This window comes from Schistocerca gregaria, chromosome 1 (genome assembly GCF_023897955.1).
Source record: "Schistocerca gregaria isolate iqSchGreg1 chromosome 1, iqSchGreg1.2, whole genome shotgun sequence".
Taxonomy (NCBI): Eukaryota; Metazoa; Arthropoda; class Insecta; order Orthoptera; family Acrididae; genus Schistocerca; species Schistocerca gregaria.
The window spans coordinates 342298549-342321949 of NC_064920.1; the positions used below are offsets into that span (position 1 = coordinate 342298549).

Sequence of the window (23401 nt, forward strand, 5' to 3'; positions counted from 1 at the left end):
AGCACTGTATCAGTATTGTGTTATTCGTTGACTTCGGAGTTGAAAAGGAGGAGGAGAAGGAGGAGATTAGTGTTAAACGTGCCGTAGATAATGAGTTCATTAGAGACGGAGTGCCCGCATCTCGTGGTCGTGCGGTAGCGTTCTCGCTTCCAACGCCCGGGTTCCGGGGGTCAGGGATTTTCTCTGCTTCGTGATGGCTGGGTGTTGTGTGATGTCCGTAGGTTAGTTAGGTTAAAGTTGTTCTAAGTTGTAGGGGACCGATGACCTACGATGTTAAGTCCCCTAGTGCTCAGAGCCATTTGAACCATTTTTAGACGGAGCAGTAGCTAGGATTGAGAAGGATAGAGAAGGAATGCCGCGGTGTCCTATCGAAGGAACCATCTCAGCGTTTGCTTTAACTGATTTAGGGACATCATGGAAAATCTACATCAGGATGGCAAAACGCGTGTGTGAACCTTGGTCCTCCCGAAAGCGAGTCCAGTGTGTTAACGACTCCGCTACCCCACTCGGTGCTAAGCGGATCAACTACGATCCGTAACCTCATGCCATTCTCACCACTGGATACCTCTAATCCCATCCTTTTTCCCATTAGCACTCAAGATTGTTGTTGCATAGTATTTTTCGAGGAGGTACTATGGACCAAGGCAAGAAAAAAATGTCCGCTAAATAGGGGCCCCAAAGTGCATACCACAAGAGCCATCCTCAATTAATGATATTCGCTAATTTGACACGCGTCTGTTCTCCTGTAGAGTTGCCCATAGCTCGTGAGGTACGAATTTTAGAGTGCACATCTACTACACATTTTTTTTGTTTTGATCCACATTACATCCTACAAAATTATAGAAACCAAAGATATTGCAGTTGAATAGACATGTTTCACACTACTGAAGGTGAACAAGTGCCCACAGCTCTAAGGTATGCCATTTAGAGACCATATTTACGAAATATAGTTTTCTTCTTTTGGTCCATACTACCACCTTTGGAAGCTGCCTACCCTACAACCTTGCTAACAACATATAACAGCACATGTATTCCACTGTCAGAGGCATCAGAACTGTTTTCGCTAATAGCCTTCGACTCTTTCGTTTCCGGACCAGAGTCCCTTACCTCAAATTGATACATCTACCCTTCTCCATCATCCATGAAGAGTTTGTAATGCTGTGGCGCGCCATTTTTCATTTCTGGAGTGTCACCAACGTCCATTTTGTGAAGTGTAATACATACATCCCATAGAAGATTGATCTCTGCACCACCTGGACACACATCACCGCTGTACCATCTCCGGCCGCGGGTTCAACTTCAACGGCCACCAGCAATGAATGGTGAACTTTTGTGAATGCTAGCTATTCGTGTTGGTGAAACGACAGGAAGTCGTTAAACGAATGCCAGCCTGAGAACTCGAGAAGAGAGCCAGTAGGCAATACGTTTCGCAAACCATTCGCAACCCAGCACATTCTCTGCACTTTTCTCCTGGGTTATTAACCGACCCTCCTTCGATATCAAGCGTTAATCTATAAGATGTTTATTATACGTGTTTCAGAATGGCATCACTTTCCGCTTGGTTTGAGGGCGTCAAATTGCCACTAATACTCCTTCTCGGAATTATTTTTACTGTCTCGCTGTACACAACAGGATAACCTAGGTCTTGACACATACGCATCTGCGAGATAGAGAAGATAAGAAGCGTCAACAGTGAAGGCGTGTTTCAGGACAAAAGCACGCAGTATTTAGGAACTAAGCTCAGTAACGCCGCGTAATCGTAGCGTTCAACACCGCCTCTCTACCCAAGACGCTTGCTGGTTGTGGCGTACTGGTCAATTACATCCTTCCTCTAATTAAAGGTAATGATCTGTCAGTTGAACTAAACGCACATGCTACATTCTTTACTTAGTGCAAACAATTCTTATTAACGTTTTAGAATTTACACTATGAGCCTTTATAATCGTGAGTCAACGAAGAAACGCCTGATGACGAGTATCATACATGAAAGTAAAGATTCAGAAAAGTAAATTTAGGTTTGTCATGCAGGCAGTTTCCAACATTATTCAGAAGGAAGAGTAACACAAACACTTCCCTTTTGGCCATCGTCAGAAAAGAAAGAAATAATCGTCAGTATATCATGATCAGAGTGTAATATTGTCTCATAACTGGGCACATTTTATTTACCAAATTTGTAAATGTATAGTGATAATTACTGTTGTACCGTGGAACTCTTCAGTATGTGTGTTACATTATTATTCTACTGCACAGGGGAGCAATGGTGACAGAAGGATGTGGGGAGGACAGGCCACAGGGACACAAAAAATGTGATTTTGTCAGGTGTTTTTCTTTCAAGGAAATGATTTAAAAGTCGGTATTACGCTGTTTTCTTAAGGGTGTCGGAACTGAAACTTTTTTATGGATACTTACAAGTTGTCATTCGTCTTCCAAAATATTAAAAATACTCCAGCGCCCAGGTCTGGCCCCCTGCTCCCTACAACGTGGCTAGTTTCAAGAATATGTAGAAATTGGATCACCATGAAACCCTGCAAATGAAGAGTTAATAATATCCTCCAAATAGTAAACACACCATACGTTGTCTTCTCTCTTTTTCGGCCTCATTTTTCCGCCGTCGCAGATAAACAAGTTATATGGGTTATTAACGTCTTTGGCAACTGTGATGAAAGTTTTATGAAGACCAGAAGCGTTTCACTTTATTCTAAAGCATCTTCAGAGTTCAGATTTTTTTGGTTACTCCATTCGTGTTGTTCTCCCACGTGTATGTTTAGGGTATTCAGCACACAGTACATTCACTACATCAAAAATTCACGTTTCTATGTTGAGAAGAACTACTGTCATCCCACCATTTCGTATGATCTGAATACCCAAAACACACCCGTACAAGAACAACAAGAAGGAGCAAACAAAAAAAAAAATTACCTGGACATTCTAGGTGGTTTAGAATAAAGCAGAACGCACCTAGTCTTGATAAGACTTTCCTCACAGTCGCAAAAGACGGCAATTAACCTGTACAACTATCAAACCTACGTTGTGCAGCGTTTAAATATGTACAACTAATAGTATTTACAAATGCTGCACAAATCGCAACGTCATGTCTCACAACAACGGAAAACAGTAGAAAAAGCCGGAAATTGCGTATCGCGGTCTCTGGTGCACTTACCTTCATATGATTTTAAAGTCGGTCATTAGATAGAAAACCCGACCATGAAACATCATGTGTTCCTACCTACACTACTCTCCAGGCACAACACTCTCACCTACAATAAAATTACGAAGTTTATTTACGTACTAAGTTTGTTGAATACCTTAAGAATTTGTTAGATACTGGTACTTCAACAGGATTCTACATTACTTATGTTTCTTCTTTTCCTTCTTCCTCGTCTTCATCTCCGTCTACAAGCAGAAAATACACTACTGGCCATTAAAATTGCTACACCACGAAGATGACGTGCTACAGACGCGAAATTTAATCAACAGGAAGAAGATGCTTTTATATGCAAATGATTAGCTTTTCAGAGCATTCACACAAGGTTAGTGCCGGTGGCGACACCTACAACGTGCTGACATGAGGAAAGTTTCCAACCGATTTCTCATATACAAACAGCAGTTGAGCGGCGTTGCCTGGTGAAACATTGTTGTGATGCCTCGTGTAAGGAGGAGATATGCGTACCATCACGATTGCGGTTTATCGTATCGCGACATTGCTGCTCGCTTTGGTCGCTATCCTATGACTATTAGCAGAATATGGAACCGGCGGGGAGGGTAATGCGGAACACCGTGCTGGATCCCAACGGTCTCGTATCACTAGCAGTCGAGATGACAGGCATCTTATCCGCATGGCTGCAACGGATCGCGCAGCCACGTCTCGATCGCTGAGTCAACAGATGGGGACGTTTGCAAGACAACAAACATCTGCACGGACAGTACGACGACGTTTGCAGCAGCATGGACTATCATCTCGGAGACCATGGCTGCAATCATCCTTGACGCTGGGTCACAGACAGGAGCACCTGCGATGGTGTACTGAACGACGAACCTGGGTGCACGAATGGCAAAACTTCATTTTTTCGGATAAATTCAGATTCTGTTTACAGCATCATGATGGTCGCATCCGTGTTTGACGACGTCGCGATGAACGCACATTAGAAGCGTGTATTCGTCATCGCCATACTAGCGTATCACCCCGCGTGATGGTATGGTGTGCCATTGGTTACACGTCTCGATCACCTCTTGTTCGCATTGACGGCACTTTGAACAGTGGACGTTACATTTCAGATGTGTTACGACTCGTGGCTCTACCCTTCATTCGATCCCTGCGAAACCCTACATTTCAGCAGGATAATGCAAGACCTCATATTGCTCGTCCTATACGGGCCTTTCTGGATACAGAAAGTGGTCGACTGCTGCCCTGGCCAGCACATTCTCCAGATCTCTCACCAACTGAAAACGTCTGGTCAATGGTGGCCGAGCAACTGGCTCGTCACAATACACCAGTCACAACTCTGTGGTACCGTGTTGAAGCCGCATGGGCAGCTGTACCTCTACACGCCATCCAAGCTCTGTTTGACTCAATGCCCAGGCGTATCAATGCCGTTATTACGGCCAAACGTAGTTTTTCTGGGTACTGGTTTCTCAGGATCTGTGCACCCAAATTGCGTGAAAATGTAATCACATGTCGCTTCTAGTATAATATATTTGTCCAATGAATACCCGTTTATCATCTGCATTTATTCTTTCTGTAGCAGTTTTAATGGCCAGTAGTGTATTAAGTGATAAAGCGATAAACAAAATTGAAATGAATGGTAATTACTTGAAAGGGAAAAAGGAAACAATATTATGTTAAGGCGATTTGAGGTAGTAACAAAGGGGTATTCACTAATGACTAACTTGTCAATTGTTCTGTGTAAGACCTTGAAATAATTATTACGGACAGAAATGTGTATGACAAAGAGACGTACCATGAGGAAAGCAGTGACAGGACTATTCTTCTGGTCTCCACGAAGACTCTCCGTGGCCTCTCCTGTCGAGAGCGACGGTCTTGTCGCTGTGGGGTGACTTGATTTCTTCAAAGATAGCGTAAGTGCAACCAGACCACAGTGGTGTCTGCAGAGAGGCCACGCTAACATGGTTCCTGAAAAGGGGTAGCAGCATTTTGAGTAGTAATAAGGCCAATAGTCGTGAACCCATAGGGTTAACCGATGTGGTCTTGCAACGTTAACCACTTGACATATTTGTGATGCTACTGCAACACGGCTGAAATCGAGGATTAACTACAGCCGTTATATTTTTCGAAGTTGTGCAGCCTCTCTTGGGCAGAACAGTTCGGGGTAAAATATTGCCTCAAGCACTTCTCCTGGTGGGGACTGCTCACGAAGCAGTTATCATCAGAAAAAAAAATCGTCCTACGCATAGAGGCGTTAACTGATAGCGTTCTTAATCGTGTAGGCGGTGTACAGAACTTGAAAAGAGAACTTGATAGTTTGTGGTTAGATATAGAGACAATTACTAATGTACGATAGCAGGAGGAAGAGAAAGTCAAGTCAGGTGAATCAAATATTATCAACACAAAATCATGTAATGGCAGACCGGGACACTTAGGTCTCACTGCACTCTGGCATATTGGTATTATTTCGTTCAATTGCAGTTGGAAGACACCACCGACCAAGGAGACTGCTGACAACAATACCGTCATCTTTCCACGAACGCATCAGTGCAGATAGATTGTCGAACGAGGACTGTCACGCGTCTTATGTTTTCTTCTTAGTGACAATAAATTTTGTTTATTCTGGATATTTTGATGTATACGTCAAGACAACGTTCTTAGTAAACAGCGATTAAAGTTCATATGACATCGATTATTGTGACACTGTATACGGCGGAAATGTTTAAAACGTTTTCGTAAACGAAATAAAGTGATTTCAATTTGGTGATTGGGCATAATGGCCCACTTCAACAGGGGCATGTCGGATCAGGTAGCCAACCTGCTTCGCTGTTTCTTTGTAAGTACTCTTACTGTCTTCAGTAGGTCCAATGTAATCAACATCTAGATAATTACCAATGCGATTCTTACTTAAGCAAATTGTCTCCTGAATTGATTTTAAACCGGTAGCTCTATACGATGTTTGATTTTTTCTTCTTCTGTTTTCTTCTAATACTTATAGCCTGTGCTCATATATTCAACTAAAACTATTGTATAGTAAATTGGAAATTATTAGTCACGGGACATCGTAGGATAAATATTTTCAAGTATCAAATAAATGTGTATCTTCTAAATCAGTCATATTTCTATTAATCATCATCCTACCTTTTTTTAGGCAGTTTAAAATTATAGAAGGGCAACTCCCAGAGGCAATGTTTCTGCGGCAGCTACGAACTTATCACTATGGCTTTAGCTCTTATTCCAATTGGGAATAGAGTGTTTCCATTTTTCATATCCCTTAGGATTAAATTGTAGCCACATTTTATCAGGTAAGGCTCTTTGTGTGCAAATGTGGTGCATAACCCTCAGGCTGGCTGAGACAAACTAGCAGCTTAAAATACATGCAACATTTGCACTGAAGAACAAAAGAAACTGGTACACCTGCCTAATATCGTGCAGAGCCCTTGCGAGCACGCAGACGTACCGCGACACGACATGGCATGGACTCGACTAAAGTCTGAAGTAGTGCTGGAGGAAACTGACACCATGAAATCTACAGGGCTGTCCATATATCTGTAGTAGTACGAGGGGGTGAGGATCTATTCTGAACAGCACGTTGCAAGGTATCGCAGATATGTTCAAGTGGAACTCAGGAGAATGTTCCTGGAGCAACTCTGTAGAAATTCTGGACGTGTAAGGTATCGTATTGTCGTGCTGGAATTGCCCAAGTCCGTCGGAGTGCACAATGGAAATGAATGGATGTAGGTGATCAGACAGAATGCTTACGTATGTGTCACTTGTCACAGTCGCGTCTAGACGTATCAAGGGTCCCATATCACTCGAACTGCACACGCCCCACACCATAACAGAGCCTCCACCAGCTTGAAGAGTCCCCTGCTGACATGCTGGGACCATAGATTCATCAGGTTGTCTCCACACCCGTACACGTCCACCCACTCGACAAAATCTGAAACGAGACTCGTCCGACCAGACAACATGTTTCTAGTCATCAACAGTCCAATGTCGGTGTTGACAGGACCATGTGAGGCGTAAAACTTCTTGTCGTGCAGTCGTCAAGGGTACACGAGTGGGCTTTCGGCTTCGAAAGCCCATACCGATGATGTTTCGTTGAATGGTTCGCACATTGACACTCGTTGATGGCCCAACATTGAAATTACAGCAATTTACGGAAGGGTTGCACTTCTGTCTTTGAAGAAGTTTGTAAACTCCGCGTGAATGCATGGGCGACAGCAAACGAAAGACCAGTGACAATATACGATCTCTCAGGCATTGTGAAAACTGCTCTACCAAACGCAATTAGGCTTAGAAACATACTGGCTGGATTCAGAGTGACAGATATGTCTTCCTTAAACAGATACATTTTCATTGATAGTGACTTTGTGTTTTCTTACGTAACATACAAACCTGATTCTAATGCATTTGCTTTAATAGCTGAAGTTGGCCCATTCTCTGCTCAAGAACACAGCGGAGAGCCTATGCTGTCGTTATAGCGCTTGTTAAGTGAAACATCACATCACATGACTAATTGTGCTTCCCAACAGCTGAAGAAGTCAAATCATTTGAGAAATAGCACCAAGGAAAGGAACAGCATCAACTGAAAAAGTACTTTAGCAATACTGAAAGACGTTCCTGTTAAATATGGACTACAATGCAAATAACAAGACTCCACAGACATCACAGAAAACACTTTGAAGAGAAATACGAATATTCTACGTAAAAACCTATTTTCCAAAAAAAAGTGGCCGTGGCCAAGCTGCAAAGCTGCTCAGATAAAGCGCAGAAAGGAAGTGGGCATTCCGAGCAAAGTTCTTTATGAAGAAGAAAAATCAGGATGAGGATGGTGATGAATGGATTAAGTTCACAAACTGTAAGAAGGTGGGCATGTCGGTCACCTGTTAAAAACAACGTGAAAGGACTTTTATTTGAATGTTGAGCTGGAAAGGTCCTATCGAAAATTCAGGCGAAGACATAAATATTTTAGATGTACTTTTCTGTCACACTGTTATTATAAAATGATAACATGATATCAGATCAATTGTGTGATTGGATTGAGGAGTTCCTAGATAACAGAACGCAGCATGTCATTCTCAATGGAGAGAAGTCTTCCGAAGTAAGAGTGATTTCAGGTGTGCCGCAGGGGAGTGTCATAGGACCGTTGCTATTCACAATATACATAAATGACCTGGTGGATGACATCGGAAGTTCACTCAGACTTTTTGCAGATGATGCTGTGGTGTATCGAGAGGTTGCAACAATGGAAAATTGTACTGAAATGCAGGAGGATCTGCAGCGAATTGACGCATGGTGCACGGAATGGCAATTGAATCTCAATGTAGACAAGTGTAATGTGATGCGAATACATAGAAAGATAGATACCTTATCATTTAGCTACAAAATAGCAGGTCAGCAACTGGAAGTAGTTAATTCCATAAATTATCTGGGAGTACGCATTGGGAGTGATTTAAAATGGAATGATCATATGAAGTTGATCGTCGGTAAAGCAGATGCCAGACTGAGATTCATTGGAAGAATCCTAAGGAAATGCAATCCGACAACAAAGGAAGTATGTTACAGTACGTTTGTTCGCCCAATGCTTGAATACTGCTCAGCAGTGTGGGATCCGCACCAGGTAGGGTTGATAGAAGAGATAGAGAAGATCCAACGGAGAGCAGCGCGCTTCGTTACAGGATCATTTAGTAATTGTGAAAGCGTTACGGAGATAATAGATAAACTCCAGTGGAAGACTCTGCAGGAGAGACGCTCAGTAGCTCGGTATGGGCTTTTGTTAAAGTTTCGAGAACATACTTTCACCGAAGAGTCAAGCAGTATATTGCTCCCTCCTACGTAATACTCGCGAAGAGACCATGAGGATAAAATCAGAGAGATTAGAGCCCACACAGAAGCATACCGACAATCCTTCTTTCCACGTACAATACGAGACTGGAATAGAAGGGAGAACCGATAGAGGTACTCAGGGTACCCTCCGCCACACACCGTCAGGTGGCTTGCGGAGTATGGATGTAGATGTAGATGTAGATTTATGGTAGCAGTTTCTGTTATAAAGCTGTAGAAATTTGTAATTAAATAGATTGTCAGCATTAAAAGTGAAATATTTTCCATTAAGTGATCAATAGCGTAGCTAAATTAAATAATAGAATATTGTAGTCCAACTTGATCCAACTGCAGGGCGAGCTTGCTCTGTGGGTGGAAGAGGTCGGTCCCGGTTGCATTACTGTACTAAACATTTTTTAATACGAAACCAGTGATAATCCTTAATTATTTAGTTGTAAAGTTGCAGAAACAAGGTACAAATTTTTCCACAGAAAAATATCAGTAGAAAGGTTTAAAACACACGCTGGAAGAAATCAGGAAAAAAGTGGACCTCACCTATTGCATAAGCATCATAAAACAAGAAAACAGGAATGTGTGTACACTATTGAAAACAATGTAGTGACGATATCTCAATATTCAAGACAGGTGCAAAGCCACGACTAAATACAACAACTGAAGTATGCCTATTAGGTTTGCATGCAACAAAGAGACTGAAGAACGTATGGTTAGATGAAAGAAATTATACAGTACAATAACGAAGACGAAAATTTAATTGATGGTGGATTGGAATACACTTGTCTAGAACGGAGCACAAAGAAAAACAGAACGAAAACATAGACTGACTGAAAGAAGTGTTACGCCACAGAAAAATTTCGCTTTACATGATTAATCTTTTAAAATTTCTACCCGGCGTGCACACAGCCAAGAACGCTAGCTCTGGCGCTAGCTCTGGGACGGTGTGCCAGTCATATGCCAAGTAGACATACCGCAGAGGCATAGCCGACCTCATGCATACCACAGCTCTGGTCTGCCGTTTCTGTCTACTTGGACATCGCGGAGGGGCCCCACTGAGGGCCAATGGCAGATAATCTTCAAGCTGTCACCTCCACGGCAGCCAGGTGAGGTACATTTGCACAGACCCTGTGAGTCGTGAGCACCTGCTGCGGTCTTGGTCGATCTATGGTGGACGCCCAGCGCCTAATTTTCACGACAACCGACATCCTGGACTACACTGTCAGTTGTCCTCACGGGAGCATGTGACGGGCTGTCTAGAGACCCCTGAGGTGGGAGGCGCACTGTACTGCACAACATATGCCTCCACCAGCACATCACGCACCCATGGCTCACCGACCTGTGGCTGTGACATGGCAACTTGCTGAGGAGGTGTGAGCACTTCACCGCGGCATGCACTAATCCCAGGCCACCCTCCCTGAAAGCTAAGTGTTGTAGCAGTTACCACTGTGTCACTGACGCCTCCGGCCATAAACTGTACTCGGAGCCCGGCCTTCTGCACACAACACGACCCAGGCACTCTGGGTTGCAACAGAATGAAAGGCGAAGACGCTTGGTAGAATTTCACATAGAAAGTAGTTTAATCATCGCTAACACGTTTTTAAGAAACATGGGAAAACGTTGCATAAGTGGAAGAGACTGGAGTACACCGGGAGGTTCCGCATAGATTTTGAAGTGGTAAGAGAGAGATTTCAAAACGATAACTTAAACTATTTCAAAGATAGGTGTCTGACCATGAGTTATGTGTTGAAATATTCATATTAAGCTGAAGAAGTTGCATTAAGATAGGAAACTTGCATAAGTTGGATGAACCAGGGATTGTTGAGAGTTTCAATGGCAGCATTAGACCACGCCTAACTGAAACGGAAAAAGTATGTAATTTATCCCTTGTTGTTCCTATGTGGTCTGGCTGGTTGCGTAAACTCCTCTTATCGTAGTATAGTGCAAGCTATGGTTCGACCTCATAAAAAAAAAGATACGTCGATTGTGTTTATCTGTCACTTTCTTATTAAAAGTTCCCAGTATTTAATTAACACCGACCCACACGCAAGTAAATTAAAGTTCGTAAATAACTGAAATTTGCCGCGTGGCAGATCAGACAGAATAAATATTCTTGTATTTCCTGTGAGAATAGATGGCTCTGATCCAGTAGTATTACATTAATGCCGGCCGAGCGGTTCTAAGCGCTACAGTATGGAACCGCGCGACCGCTACGGTCGCAGGTTCGAATCCTGCCTCGGGCATGCATGTGTGGATGTCCTTAGGTTAGTTAGATTTAAGTAGTTCTAAGTTCTATGAGACTGATGGCGTCATAAGTTAAGTCCCATAGTGCTCAGAGCCATTTGAACCATTACGTTAATGACACTACGCACTTTAATGAAAGGATTCCCAAACTATCGCTTATATTTATGTTTTAAATCCTTATTCCATTTTTCTACAAGAAATTTTTAATTAACTTTCACTTTAAATATCGTATTGATTTCAGTCTCCTATTGCAGATGCCAATTAATATATGGCTATTCAATGTTACGAGTACGAAAAATGATGTCTCGGGATCATACGCGAGCGAATAATTTTTATGAAAGAATAAATGGAAGTCCTTTCAGATATATATTTCACAGTTTCAACAGAACTCATACATAAACATTGGTTAGCACAATGGAGACGCATTCGGGAGGACGATGGTTCAATCCCTAATCCGGCCATCCTGATTTAGGTTTTCCGTGATTTCCCTCAATCGCTCCAGGCAAGTGCCGGGGTAGTTCCTTTTAAAGGGCACGACGGGCCTCCTTCCCCCCCTCCTTCCCTAATCCGATGAGAGCGATGACCTCGCTGTTTGGTCTTCTCCCCCGAACAACCCAACCATAACATACAAAAGTGACAAGGTACACAAGAAGAGCAAGAACGACAAGAGACAAGAAGAGTGACAGACAAGTTATGGCTTATATGCTACTGATACAGAGATTACAAAAAGAAAAGACAAAGTATTCTTTGTTTTTCAACTAACATTCTTATTACTCTTAATATTATTTTTTTAGCTTTTACTACACAAACTCCTCAAGTATTAATTTTCCTAGTCTGCATGACATAAAAAATATTTTTGTGTCTTACGTAACTTTACTTGTTGTTTAGCGAGGCCTATAAGGTCGGTTACAACAGGAATACAGCAGAATAGAAGTGGGTGCCTTGAGAAATGAAATTGTGAAGAAAACAGAACAACGACTAGGCAAAAAGACAAAGTACATTTAAAATACGTGAAAGCCACATTATATGTTAGCTGAACTAAAGTCAGGGAAACAGAAGAATGCAGCAGTTGAAGTAGGCCAAAGACCTTAGGGACGTCTAAAAATGAAACTGACAAAAGATGTATAGCACGAAAAGCTGGAAGAGATACGTAAAACCGATAGAATCATGCATGACTATACGAAAAGTAGATGCCACCGATAAGAAAATCAAAGGAACCTCTTACCGAAACTGAAGCTTCGATATGATGGCCAAAAACTCAGACAGCAAGCCAGAACTAAGAAACGACGGCTCAAAGATGGAACAAATATGCACAGGGTTAATATAAAGTACAAAATCACGAAGACAAATTTTGGAGAAAATGAAGAGGAAGTTCATGAAGATGAGATGTGATATGCCATACATCGACAAGAATTTGACAAAGGACTGGAAAACCTAAATCGAAACATGGCAGCCGTATCAAATGACATTCCTGCAGGATTGTTAAAACACCATTGGGATTAATGTAAAACCTTAATATCGAAGAAGGTAGGTGTTGAAAGGTGCCAGTATTACCAAATCATTAGTTTAATAAATTGTGATTGCAGAATACTAACATGAATTGTCTACAGCACGATGGAACGAGTGCTTGAAGGCGAGTGTAGGAGAATCAGTTTGGGTACAGAAGAAGTGTGCGAACACACTCGGCAGTACTCATCCTGTTCATTTTGTAAGCAGAAGTGAGCTACAGGTACAAGGATAGTACTTCAACTAATACAATAATAGTTGTAAAGAGTACTGTATGTATAAGTATGTATAAACTGTGATGCACGATGTAAAGCTTTCTCAATAACTCTTGCAACAAATATAACCGTATAGTTAGTTACGCATTAATAGTATGAAAAAATTAAAGAAACGTAAAGAATTATAATACATACAGCAACAATACTTCAAACGTTTTATCTAAATTATGAGCAATGGTATACATCTATGCTACATCTTCACGTCTCACTATCCCTAATTCAACAATCCAAAGAATTACACTACCAGAGGTTGGTGCTATGGTACGACTACATCGGCGTGTTGAGTGCACAATACAACAATTTTGCATCTGATGAATTAACGTTTCAGGGAGAAATGCTAATAAAAACAAGACTTACAAATTGAAAACGAAAGACGCATTAAGCAAAATATGAAAATAAGGAAGTCTTGATGGAAATTTGATACGTCGAGGCAAAATTTGGTAGACTCTCGGAGTAGCTAATTCGACAACTCAGGGGGTAGAAGAAGAAAAAGGAACAGTCAAGACGCCAGAATAGACGTATGTAGAGTATTCAGTACGTTGTTGGGTATTTCGGGTCCAACAAAGAAGGGACCCGCACTGTCTATAATGTACTTTAATGCGTTCTTCATACATTAATACAGAGAAAATGAATGACTAACTTTAATATAGGTACTTTTTAAATATTTATCTTACTATAATTAGTAGTTGGTGAGATGATTGTTTTGTGAGAAATATAGAGGCAGGAAATAATTTCCATTCCTATGGACATGTCAGTAGCTATCTATGAAGGAAAAAATGTAACTTCATTTATACTTGAAGCTAATAAATTAAGGCCTGTAGAGTAAATCCATTTGAAAAGAAAATAGCTAGTGTCTGAATGTCACGGTATTCCATAACAATGGCCAGTCCATTTAATTTAAGCGAGAAATAAGCGGAAGACCACGGCCTTTAAAAGATTGTAGGGCTCAGACAGATTATAAGTTTTATGGGATACATGACGCAAGTGAATTTGTTCGTCACAATGAAACTCATACACTATTGATGAATTGTTACAGTACACAGAGATGTTAAACGCAACGTATTAGGATAAGACAAAACATTCAGGAACTTCACGAAAAGTTAATATTGAGCATAATGCATCCTTTTGACCACTTCCGCTTTTGACCTCTGAGTTTAAGTACTGTTTCCTATTTATATGAAATTTGTTCTTTGTAGCTGCTAATTCCTTCGTTTCTTTTCCTTAAACTACCAACTACTATGTGGCTAATTTCCCGTAAAGTCACATACTGAAATAGATACACGGGGTAATAATCTCTCCTCTGGTCTGAAGTTTGTTGTTGTAGGTGGCCATGACGTCGAGAACAATGCCTGTACTGCTTTTGCTTATGGTGCTGGCATCTCCAGCGCTGGGTCAGCTACTAGGAATTGGGTCCTGCCCCAGCGTCACTGCGATGGCCAACATCGACACGACTTCTGTGAGTATACATAACTCCGCTAGCTATGATGGCTATTCATTGGTACCTCAACCCACCTGACTTAATCCATTTCACAATAAAGGCACCTGAAACGCATTACGCTTCAAACAAGAAACTGTAGTTATGAAATCTTCACGGGTTATCAGCCGAGTGGCGTCGTCTTCTAGTCACAACGTTTCAATGGATTGCGTATCTATCATCTTCAGGCGAAGTCTTCTTCAGGGGTCATCAGCCGCGTGGCGTCGTCTTCTAGTCGCAACGTTTCAATGGATGACTTATCCATCATCTTCGGGCATGGCGTCGTATTCTAGTCACAACGTTTCAATAGATTGCGAATCCATCATCTTCAGGTGAAGTCTTCGCCTGAAGATGATGGATACGCAATCCATTGAAACGTTGCGACTGGAAAACGATGCCACTCGGCTGATAACCCCTGATGATTTCATAGCTGAAATAGGCCAAGAAAGCCTGCGATCGTAAGAAATTGTATTTTATATAATATCCACCCATCATTCTCCTCTTTAGTACGTCACACTACATAATTTAAAAATATGTTACAACAATGGAACTCCATTAGAGATACCTGCTGTGTTGGAGCTGCTTAGGTAGCCATGGTGAATGAAATATTTCGATGCAGTACATGACTGGAGCTTCTCGGCAAGTGATACAGCTGTGAGAACTGGATCAAATATACCTGTGATGGCGGTGATCATGTAACCAGAGTGAATGCAATATTTTGATGCAGTAATGACTGAAACTTTTTGCCAGATTAAAATTATGTACCGGACCGAGTCTCGATCCTGGAATGTGCTTTCGCTGGGAATGCTCTTACAGACTTTTTTCACCTTACCACATTTATAGTTATCTAATTTTTTAAAATTATGGATTAAAAAATTTGTATAAAACCAACTCAGAGCACAAGTTTGTGTCACGATGGTTGTTTGTAGCGCTTTTTATAGTGAATAAGGTTTTTTCTGTGCTCTCTGACAATGCGTGACACTATTTTCGAGTAATGGTGTGCGAAGAGATTTTGCTTCCGTGTTGAATACAGTGCAACGGTGACCTTCGCAAAGCTTCAGAAGACGTACGGAGACAGTGTTTTGTCAAGGACTCTGGTGCCTCGATGGTTTAAGGCTATAGCAGAAGGAAGATGAAACTCGCAGTGGAAGCCCTTGGGTTTCAATAACTCATGGAAATGACGACAGGGTCCGGGATCTTATGTATGCAGATCATTAGTTGACAGTCAGAATCATTACGGCTGAGATGGATTTGAGTCACACCACCGTTCATCAGATATCGATCAATGAATTGAGATGAAAAAATTCTGCTCTACACTGGTTCCGAGAAACATCCGACAGGACAAATAGGACATGAAGAGAGACAGATGTGCTGATGTTTTGGAATAGATTGAAGATGTTCTGGATTTTCTGGTACGTGTCATAATCGGTGATAAAGTCTGTGTGTTTGAATACGATCCGGAGATCATAGATCAACTGAATGCTGATATGCTTTTTTGATAGCTAGAGAATTGTTCATAAAGAGTCTGTGCCTCAAGGCCAAGAGGTTAAGAAACCCTTTTACCGAGAAGTTCTTGAAAGACTACACAAAAAGGATCATGCCTGTAAGACCAAAAATAAAAACCAATCGTCTTACACAGCAGTTTCAGTTAACCGGTTTTTGGCCAGAAAGTACATTTTTGCGGCTTCTCTGCCTCCTTATTCGCACGTTTTGTGTCCCTGCGACTTTTTTCTCTTTGCGAGATTGCAAAACACGGACGTTGCTTTTGGGACGCGGACAACATTCAAATGGCAGCAACCGATCAGCTGAGAGTTATTCCACTATCCAGCTTCGGCACTGCTATGAGGAGTGGGAAAACCATCCCCGGCATTGTGTAGCTTCCCAAGGTAAGTAATTAAAAGGAGGCTACGTTCAAATCGCAGTGTTACTGGGATAATCGCATTATTTTATTTACACCAATAAAGTGCCTTTGATGATTTTTCAGTTTCATGGATTAGCTTATAGTGTATTCCTTATTTTTTTAGAACACCAACCAATACGTTCCTCAGATCTTGACAAATCAGCGGGGATGTAGTTGCCACCACCATGTCTCGATTCCGATTCACTGAACTGTGTAGCGCAGGCATTTTCTGAGATTACAAAACCTAATTTATTCCTTATCCACTAGAAAAGATTCTGCCTGTACATAACCTTTTGGAACGAACTACTTGGTTTTCCGTCGTCGACAGGTGTCTTGTGAAAACATCTGTGAGTATTAATATTATTCAAAATTTTAATGTACAGGCTGCAATATGTGTCTAATAAAGATAAATATTGCATCTGCGCAGTAATAGCTTGAATTCTCAAAAGGTGAACGTCACTATCGAGCCCCATTTTTATATCACAACATCGTAAAAGGAAATTTACATTCTTATACCCACGAAACAAATCGTAAAATCAGCTCTAGTTTTCTCTACCTCCTTTATACACATAGCTTAAAACCTCAATGCAAATTATACTCCTCTTAACACTTTCAGCTGTATGTCAACAGACCAAGGTACAGAGCTACCCAGGCACGATTCGTGGCGCCCCCACACGGCTGTACTTAACGTCAGTAGGGCTCTCATGTTTTCATAGTTTACGCAAGTTCTCCTGGGCACCTTGCTTGACTAGCTCTTCTGGAAGGACTTTCTCTCAAGAGAGCTAGTTCAGCAAGGTGTTTGGAGAACTTCTGACCAGTGTGGAAAGACGAGAGCGTTAATGACGGAAGTACGTCTTTGTGGGGGTGCTCTGATCGTGCCTGGGTAGTTCAGTTGGTAAGAACGAGGCTCGAGGTCTAGTCCAGCATGGCATACAGTTTTCGTCTCCCACGAAGTTGCAAAACAGCACCAGCATATCAAAAGAGTACAAAATACAGTCACACTTACAGCCAGGATCTGTAATTATGCTTTGATTTGTCCTGTCTACGATACAAAGCACTGTTTGCTTCTGCATTGCAGTATGTTAGTGCCACTAAATATCTCTTAATAATACTAATAACTAATTACCCGGTAAAGCGATTATTAGACGTAGCCAGGCTGACGGCAGTCATGTTTGCGATGGAGACACAGATAGGGACGGTATCTCTCGGAATCGGAGCGCTGTCACATGACAACTAAGCACTGACTGTCATTTTTATTAGGCAGTGCTCCTCAGACACTATCGCTGTGACAAGTATTCACAGTATGTGTCCAAATAAACCACTGGCCGCTTTAACTCAGAATTATTCATTTTTTGGTGAAAATATAATGTAGTATTTTTTTTAAAAAAAAAAGCTATTTCGTTCTTTTCGCACATTATTCTCGAACCTTATAAAACCAAACACCTTAGACGAAACAGTTTTTCTCAGAGTTACCATGCTAGTCTCGATGGCCATTCCTATCAGCCTGTGAAGCTGTAACAGAATTGGCATTTTGGCGTATTGTTCATAACATCGCAGACGCCTAATAACCTATTTATCCATATAGCCAATGGGAGATTTATTGTGTGCATTTTGCTTCTTCTTTGGGACAGGTACTTGAACCCCACTTCAATCAACATTCTGTTCCTCCTGCAGCAACTTACACACCATTCTCTCGCTGGACTCTAAAATTTAGTGACGTTATCAGCAAGTCTTAGTCTTATAATTTTAGCGATAGTTTTCCACACTTATCCTGTAACTTGACGACGTGCGCTACTTTGAAATAGAATAGTATCGAGATCATGACGTTTCCCACTACTGGGTCTACAACCCGCATTGTCGACTAACGTTATGAACTCACAGGCCGCAGTTTCCTTGACAGATCTGGCAGTGTTTTCAGTGATTTCTGTAATTTACGCAAGACTCTTTGTTCCTCTGTTGACAGCTGCTGGGCACGTGGTACGAGTACAAGCGCTACTCGAATTCCTTCGAGCTGGGCAGCAAATGCGTCACCGCAAACTTAGAAACCGCCGCAGACAACAGCACCGTCGACATCACCGTCTCCCTGACCAACTTCTTGTAAGCATCTCCTGCTGCTCACCTGTCTCGTATCATTATGAGCTCTGAACGCGACAAGGAGAGCGCTACAGAATACTATGCACAAGCATTTCTAAGACACTGTCGACTAACATTGTAGTCTTACAAAAAATAAGACACTCCTTATGTTGTCAGACTGTTTATTTAATCATGAACCGCTTTTCGTTTCCAGCATCGTAGGAGGTTGTCAGGTGATAACAGAACATCGGAACCACAGATAAAATGACATGTGACTTCTAGAGATATTAGTGATATAGAAACAAAGTACTTAAAAAGAAAAGTATAACATTGTTTTATACTCTACAGGAAACACAGCTGAAAATACGAACAAAAATGTCGTTGCCAGTAATGTAATCTAAATTTTCATGGCTGAAACTTACTTTAACAGGAGAGAGAGATGAAGTTGTCTTGGATAATTTAAAACACTACACCAACTTACATTTAAATGAGATTGTTAAAGTAAGTTAAAGTTACGAAAATGTTAGATTACAATAGTAAAGTCCACTTTATTCTTATCATTTAACAAAATGAAGTGATTTCTTTTATACATTAAAAATGTAACACTTTTCTCGTAAACAATCTGTATCACTAACACACTATGCGATCTAAAGTATCAAGACACCTGGCTGAAAATGATTTATAAGTTCATGGCACCCTCCATCGGTAATCCTGGAGTTCAATATGGTGTTGACCCACCCTTAGCCTTCATGACAGCTTCCACTCTCGCAGGCATACGTTCAATCAGGAGCTGGAAGGTTTCGCGGGGAATGGCAGGCCCATTCCTCATGGATTGCTGCACTGAGGAGAGCTATCGATGTCGGTTGGTGAAGCCTGGCACGAAGTCGGCGTTCCAAAACATCTCAAATGTGTTCTATAGAATTCAAGTCAGGACTCTGTGCAGGACAGTCCATTACATGGATATTATTGTCACGTAACCTCTCCACCACGGGCCGCGCATTGTGAACAGGTGCCCGATCGTGTTGAAAGATGCAATCTCCATCCCCGAATTGCTCTTCAATAGTGGGAAATAAGAAGGTGATTAAAACATCAGTGTAGGCCTGGGCTATGATAGTGCCACGCAAAACAAGAAGGTGTGCAAGCCCCCTTGATGAAAACCACGAATGTACCATAAGACCACCGCCTCCGAATTTTACTGTTGGCACTACACACGCTGGCAGATGACGTTCACCGGTCATTCGCCACACCCACACCCTGTCATCGAATTACCACATTCTGTACCGTCATTAGACAGCCCACACAACGTTTTGCCACTGTTAAATCGTCCAATGTTCTCGCTCCTTAAACCAAGCGAGGCGTCGTTCAGCATTAACCGGCGTGGTGTGTGGCTTATGAGCAGCCGCGAAAGCCATGAAATCTGTTTTCTTACCTCCCGCCTAACTATCATAGTACCTGCAGTGGATCCTGATGCAGTTTGGAATTCCTGTGTGATGGTCTGGAAAGATGTCTGCCTATTACACATTACGATCATCTTTAACTGTTGGCCTGTACGCTTTTTTGCTGTACGTGACCCTTTACGTCTCCCCTTCACTATTACGTCAGAAACGGTAGACTTAGGAACGTTAGGAGTGTGAAAATATCGCGTACAGGCTTATGACACAAGTGACACTCAATCTCCTGACCACCTTCGAAGCCCGTGAGTTCCGCGGAGCACCCCATTCTGCTCTCTCATATTTTCTAATGGCTACTGAGGTCACTGATATGGAGTACCTGATAGTAGGTGCCAGCACAATGCACCTAATAAGAAAAATGTATGGTTTTGGGATGTCCGGATACTTTTGATCACATAGTGTATCTATGTAAGCTGGGCGTCCTTTTATCTGTGATTGTAACTCAATTCGTGACTGAGTAAATAGTAACTGTAGAACTTCAAAAGTTTTCACTTCTTCGTATTTACGTAGGCCTAACTGTTGAAACCATTGTGGCCACTTGTTACAGTCTTGCAGTCTTCGTATGATGTTTGCTTAGTACTTGTCCTGACATTTCATCAGCAGGAGTGGCCGGCACTGTCCAAGGTTACGCTCCAGTACATGTGGTGGCTCACAATAGGAACTTCTGTAGGAAGTGATCCTCCCCCAGATTCTGATCGAGTTGGAGCACAAAGCGCTACACCTCCTTAATCTGGAGCTGCAGAAAAATTATACTTCTCTCGTTTCATTGTCGTCTTTTGAGATTCATCTCTCTTCTACTGTCGTCAGGAGGGCTGCGAGGACTATGAAGGCCAGCAAGATCCATTGTTGTCGCCACTCCAGGATGGGACCGCGTCGGAAGCGTGTTGGTTAGGCTGGCTGTGGAAAAGTTGGCGTGGTTGCTCGGACACCCATCATCAGGGCCTCGAAGGCCTGCTGTAGCGTCACAGCAAGGCGTGAAACCGCGTCAAAAACCGCAAACAGGGTAGCGCTGAGTGAAGCCAGGTCGCCACTGCTCACAGCTGCTGTTGTAGTGTGCAGGGGCGATGCTTCGGCGCGGACGGCGGCTGTGACATGCCGTGGCGCTGTTGGGCGCCCAGTTTTCGCCCCTGGTTTCGCCCCTGGTGGGATCGTCTCGCTGCTCCTCTAGCGTGCTAGCTCTGGCTTGCTTTCTGGAGCACACGCGCCTTCGTCTACCGCCTTTCTGGGTGGAAATTCTGACTGGAGTCACTCCAGTGAGCGATGTCACTCCTACTATGATTTTCCCTTTGTTACCTGCATCGAAAGTTCACTACAGCACAGCAATGTTGAATCTGCTTATTTTGAGGCTTTATTCTTTCTTGTTGGAGCTACTGCTAAGTTTGTGAATTGCTATAGCTCCTAACATAATAAAATTCACTGACATTCGGGTTCTCATTGTGGGGAAGGACAACTACACATTCTTACTCAGAAAAGCTATAGATATTAAGAAACATAACAGTTTCAACTCAAAAGAATTAGGCAGCCCAGATTCCCATGCTACAGCAAACGATTGTTGCAGATAAAACGGGGAGAACCAGGGCAGGTCACCAAGGAAAGGCCGTCAGATGTTGATGCAACAGGTGCATATTATCTCTGGCCACAGACTCGACTGCAGTCTACCACCACAATTGAGAATCAACCTTTGACAGCTATTGGCTCAGCGTCAGGCAAAGTATTAAACAGATGACAGCCAGAGATCCTGACAAAGAAGCCTACTTTCCTACATTTATCGTGTTTTGCCAAACACTGACAGTGAATTCACTTGATGTAGATATGTTAAACAGAAAATGGTGCAGTGAGTAGAAGAAAGCGCAGATCACGTGAGAGGCATCAGAGATGATCCTCAAAACTATCGTCCCATCTCATCGATGTCCATCGGTCGTACAATTCTTCAACAGATTCTGGAATCAAACAGAATGAGGTACCTCGAACAGAATGATCCCTATTCCAACCAGCCTAAGTTCCCAACGCACTGATCATGTGAAATGTGACTTGCACTTTTCTCACATGACATCCTCAAAAACGCTTATATCAATACAATCAGGTGGACGCAGTATTTATCGACTTCTGAAATCATTTGACATGAACTCGCATCAATGAATAGTAACAAAAGTTCGATTGCATTAGGTATAAAACAAAATTTTTGACAGGATAGAGAATTTAACTGTAAGAAGGATGTTGTAGTATGTTATCTTCAATGCAGACTCATCAACAGAACTAGAAGTAACTTCAGGTTGCCCTACGAACCATTGTTCATACTGTATATTGATGACGCTATAGAACAGGCCTTTGCGCTCTTGGAGTACCCTCGTGCTCCACAATGTCTGCTCAGCACTCTGACCTCCCCCATCATTGCTCTATTCCGACCAGGTGCGAGAATGATACAGCTAAATGCTGAAAGCTACATATATGGAAAACTTAAGAAGACGTGTTTGCAACACAGTGTAACTAATTCTAACAGGCAAATATTGCTGGATACTTTTGTATACAGAACTTTATCATATATTTTTATTTTCAACTTTTTTACTTTTCTGCCAAAGCAACAACTTTCATTACATTAAATAATGCTAATACGATTAGTAGAACTAGAAAAACCTTACAATAGAAACAGGCATTTAAGATAGTCATTCTTCAGAATGTGTAATGTATTTGGAACTTGATTCGTGATACAGTCAAAGACACGAACTTACATGATCTAAAATACGAACGCTGGTGAGACTTCATAAATTTTATAACAGGAAAAGAGACGTTCACAAGCATGTGTTTTACCAAACATGGAAACAGTTTTAGCGGCTTCTCTGTGCAGCTGAGGATAGTGCTCTCGAGGTAATATTTTATTAAAGTATCGTAAATTGCTTGACTGGACAAACAGATGGCTGAGCTGGGCGATACACTGTGTGTCATTCAGCTAAAGTAGGAAGTAATAAGGTAGCAGCAAAAAGCGAGAGCAATCTGGCAGATAAATCGAAATCCGTCTTTACTCATGCAATGTCTTGGAATCTCTTTTAGAACTCATAACGAAACGTGTCAATTAACATTCCGCCAAGCCGCGGAAAGCAGGTACAAGTAACACCGTCTACGTTTTTTGCATAAGGAAATATTACAGAGAGAGTTTCTCTTTCAGAAATCACATTTGAATCTTGGTTTTTTGTGATAAGATTGTATCAGACATCGTATAAGAGGGAGATATGTCTACCAGTATTTGCCGGAATTCGGAAGTGCAGAATCGTGACTATCAGGGCTACATAAGGTGTCATGAGTAACGTATCCATCTGTGAAGGCTCTTACGAGAACGACCGTTGTTGTTGTTGTTGTTGTCTTCAGTCCTGAGACTGGTTTGATGCAGCTCTCCATGCTACTCTATCCTGTGCAAGCTGCTTCATCTCCCAGTACCTACTGCAATCTACATCCTTCTGAATCTGCTTAGTGTATTCA

At 42.0% G+C, this 23401-nt stretch overlaps 1 protein-coding gene across 2 annotated transcripts in view; it reads left to right on the forward strand.

The window, feature by feature from the left end:
• The first annotated feature begins 1718 nt into the window (after positions 1-1718).
• LOC126344512 (apolipoprotein D-like) overlaps positions 1719-23401 on the forward strand; it is a 42233-nt gene continuing 20550 nt past the window's right edge. The window contains exons 1-3 of one of the 2 annotated variants that reach the window (XM_050002025.1): positions 1719-1841; positions 14341-14485; positions 18367-18500. In XM_050002025.1, coding sequence (XP_049857982.1) covers positions 14360-14485; positions 18367-18500 — 260 coding nt within the window. In that variant the 5' untranslated portion in view covers positions 1719-1841; positions 14341-14359. The remainder of the gene's footprint in view (positions 1842-14340; positions 14486-18366; positions 18501-23401) is intronic. The other variant, XM_050002024.1, reaches the window with a different exon arrangement.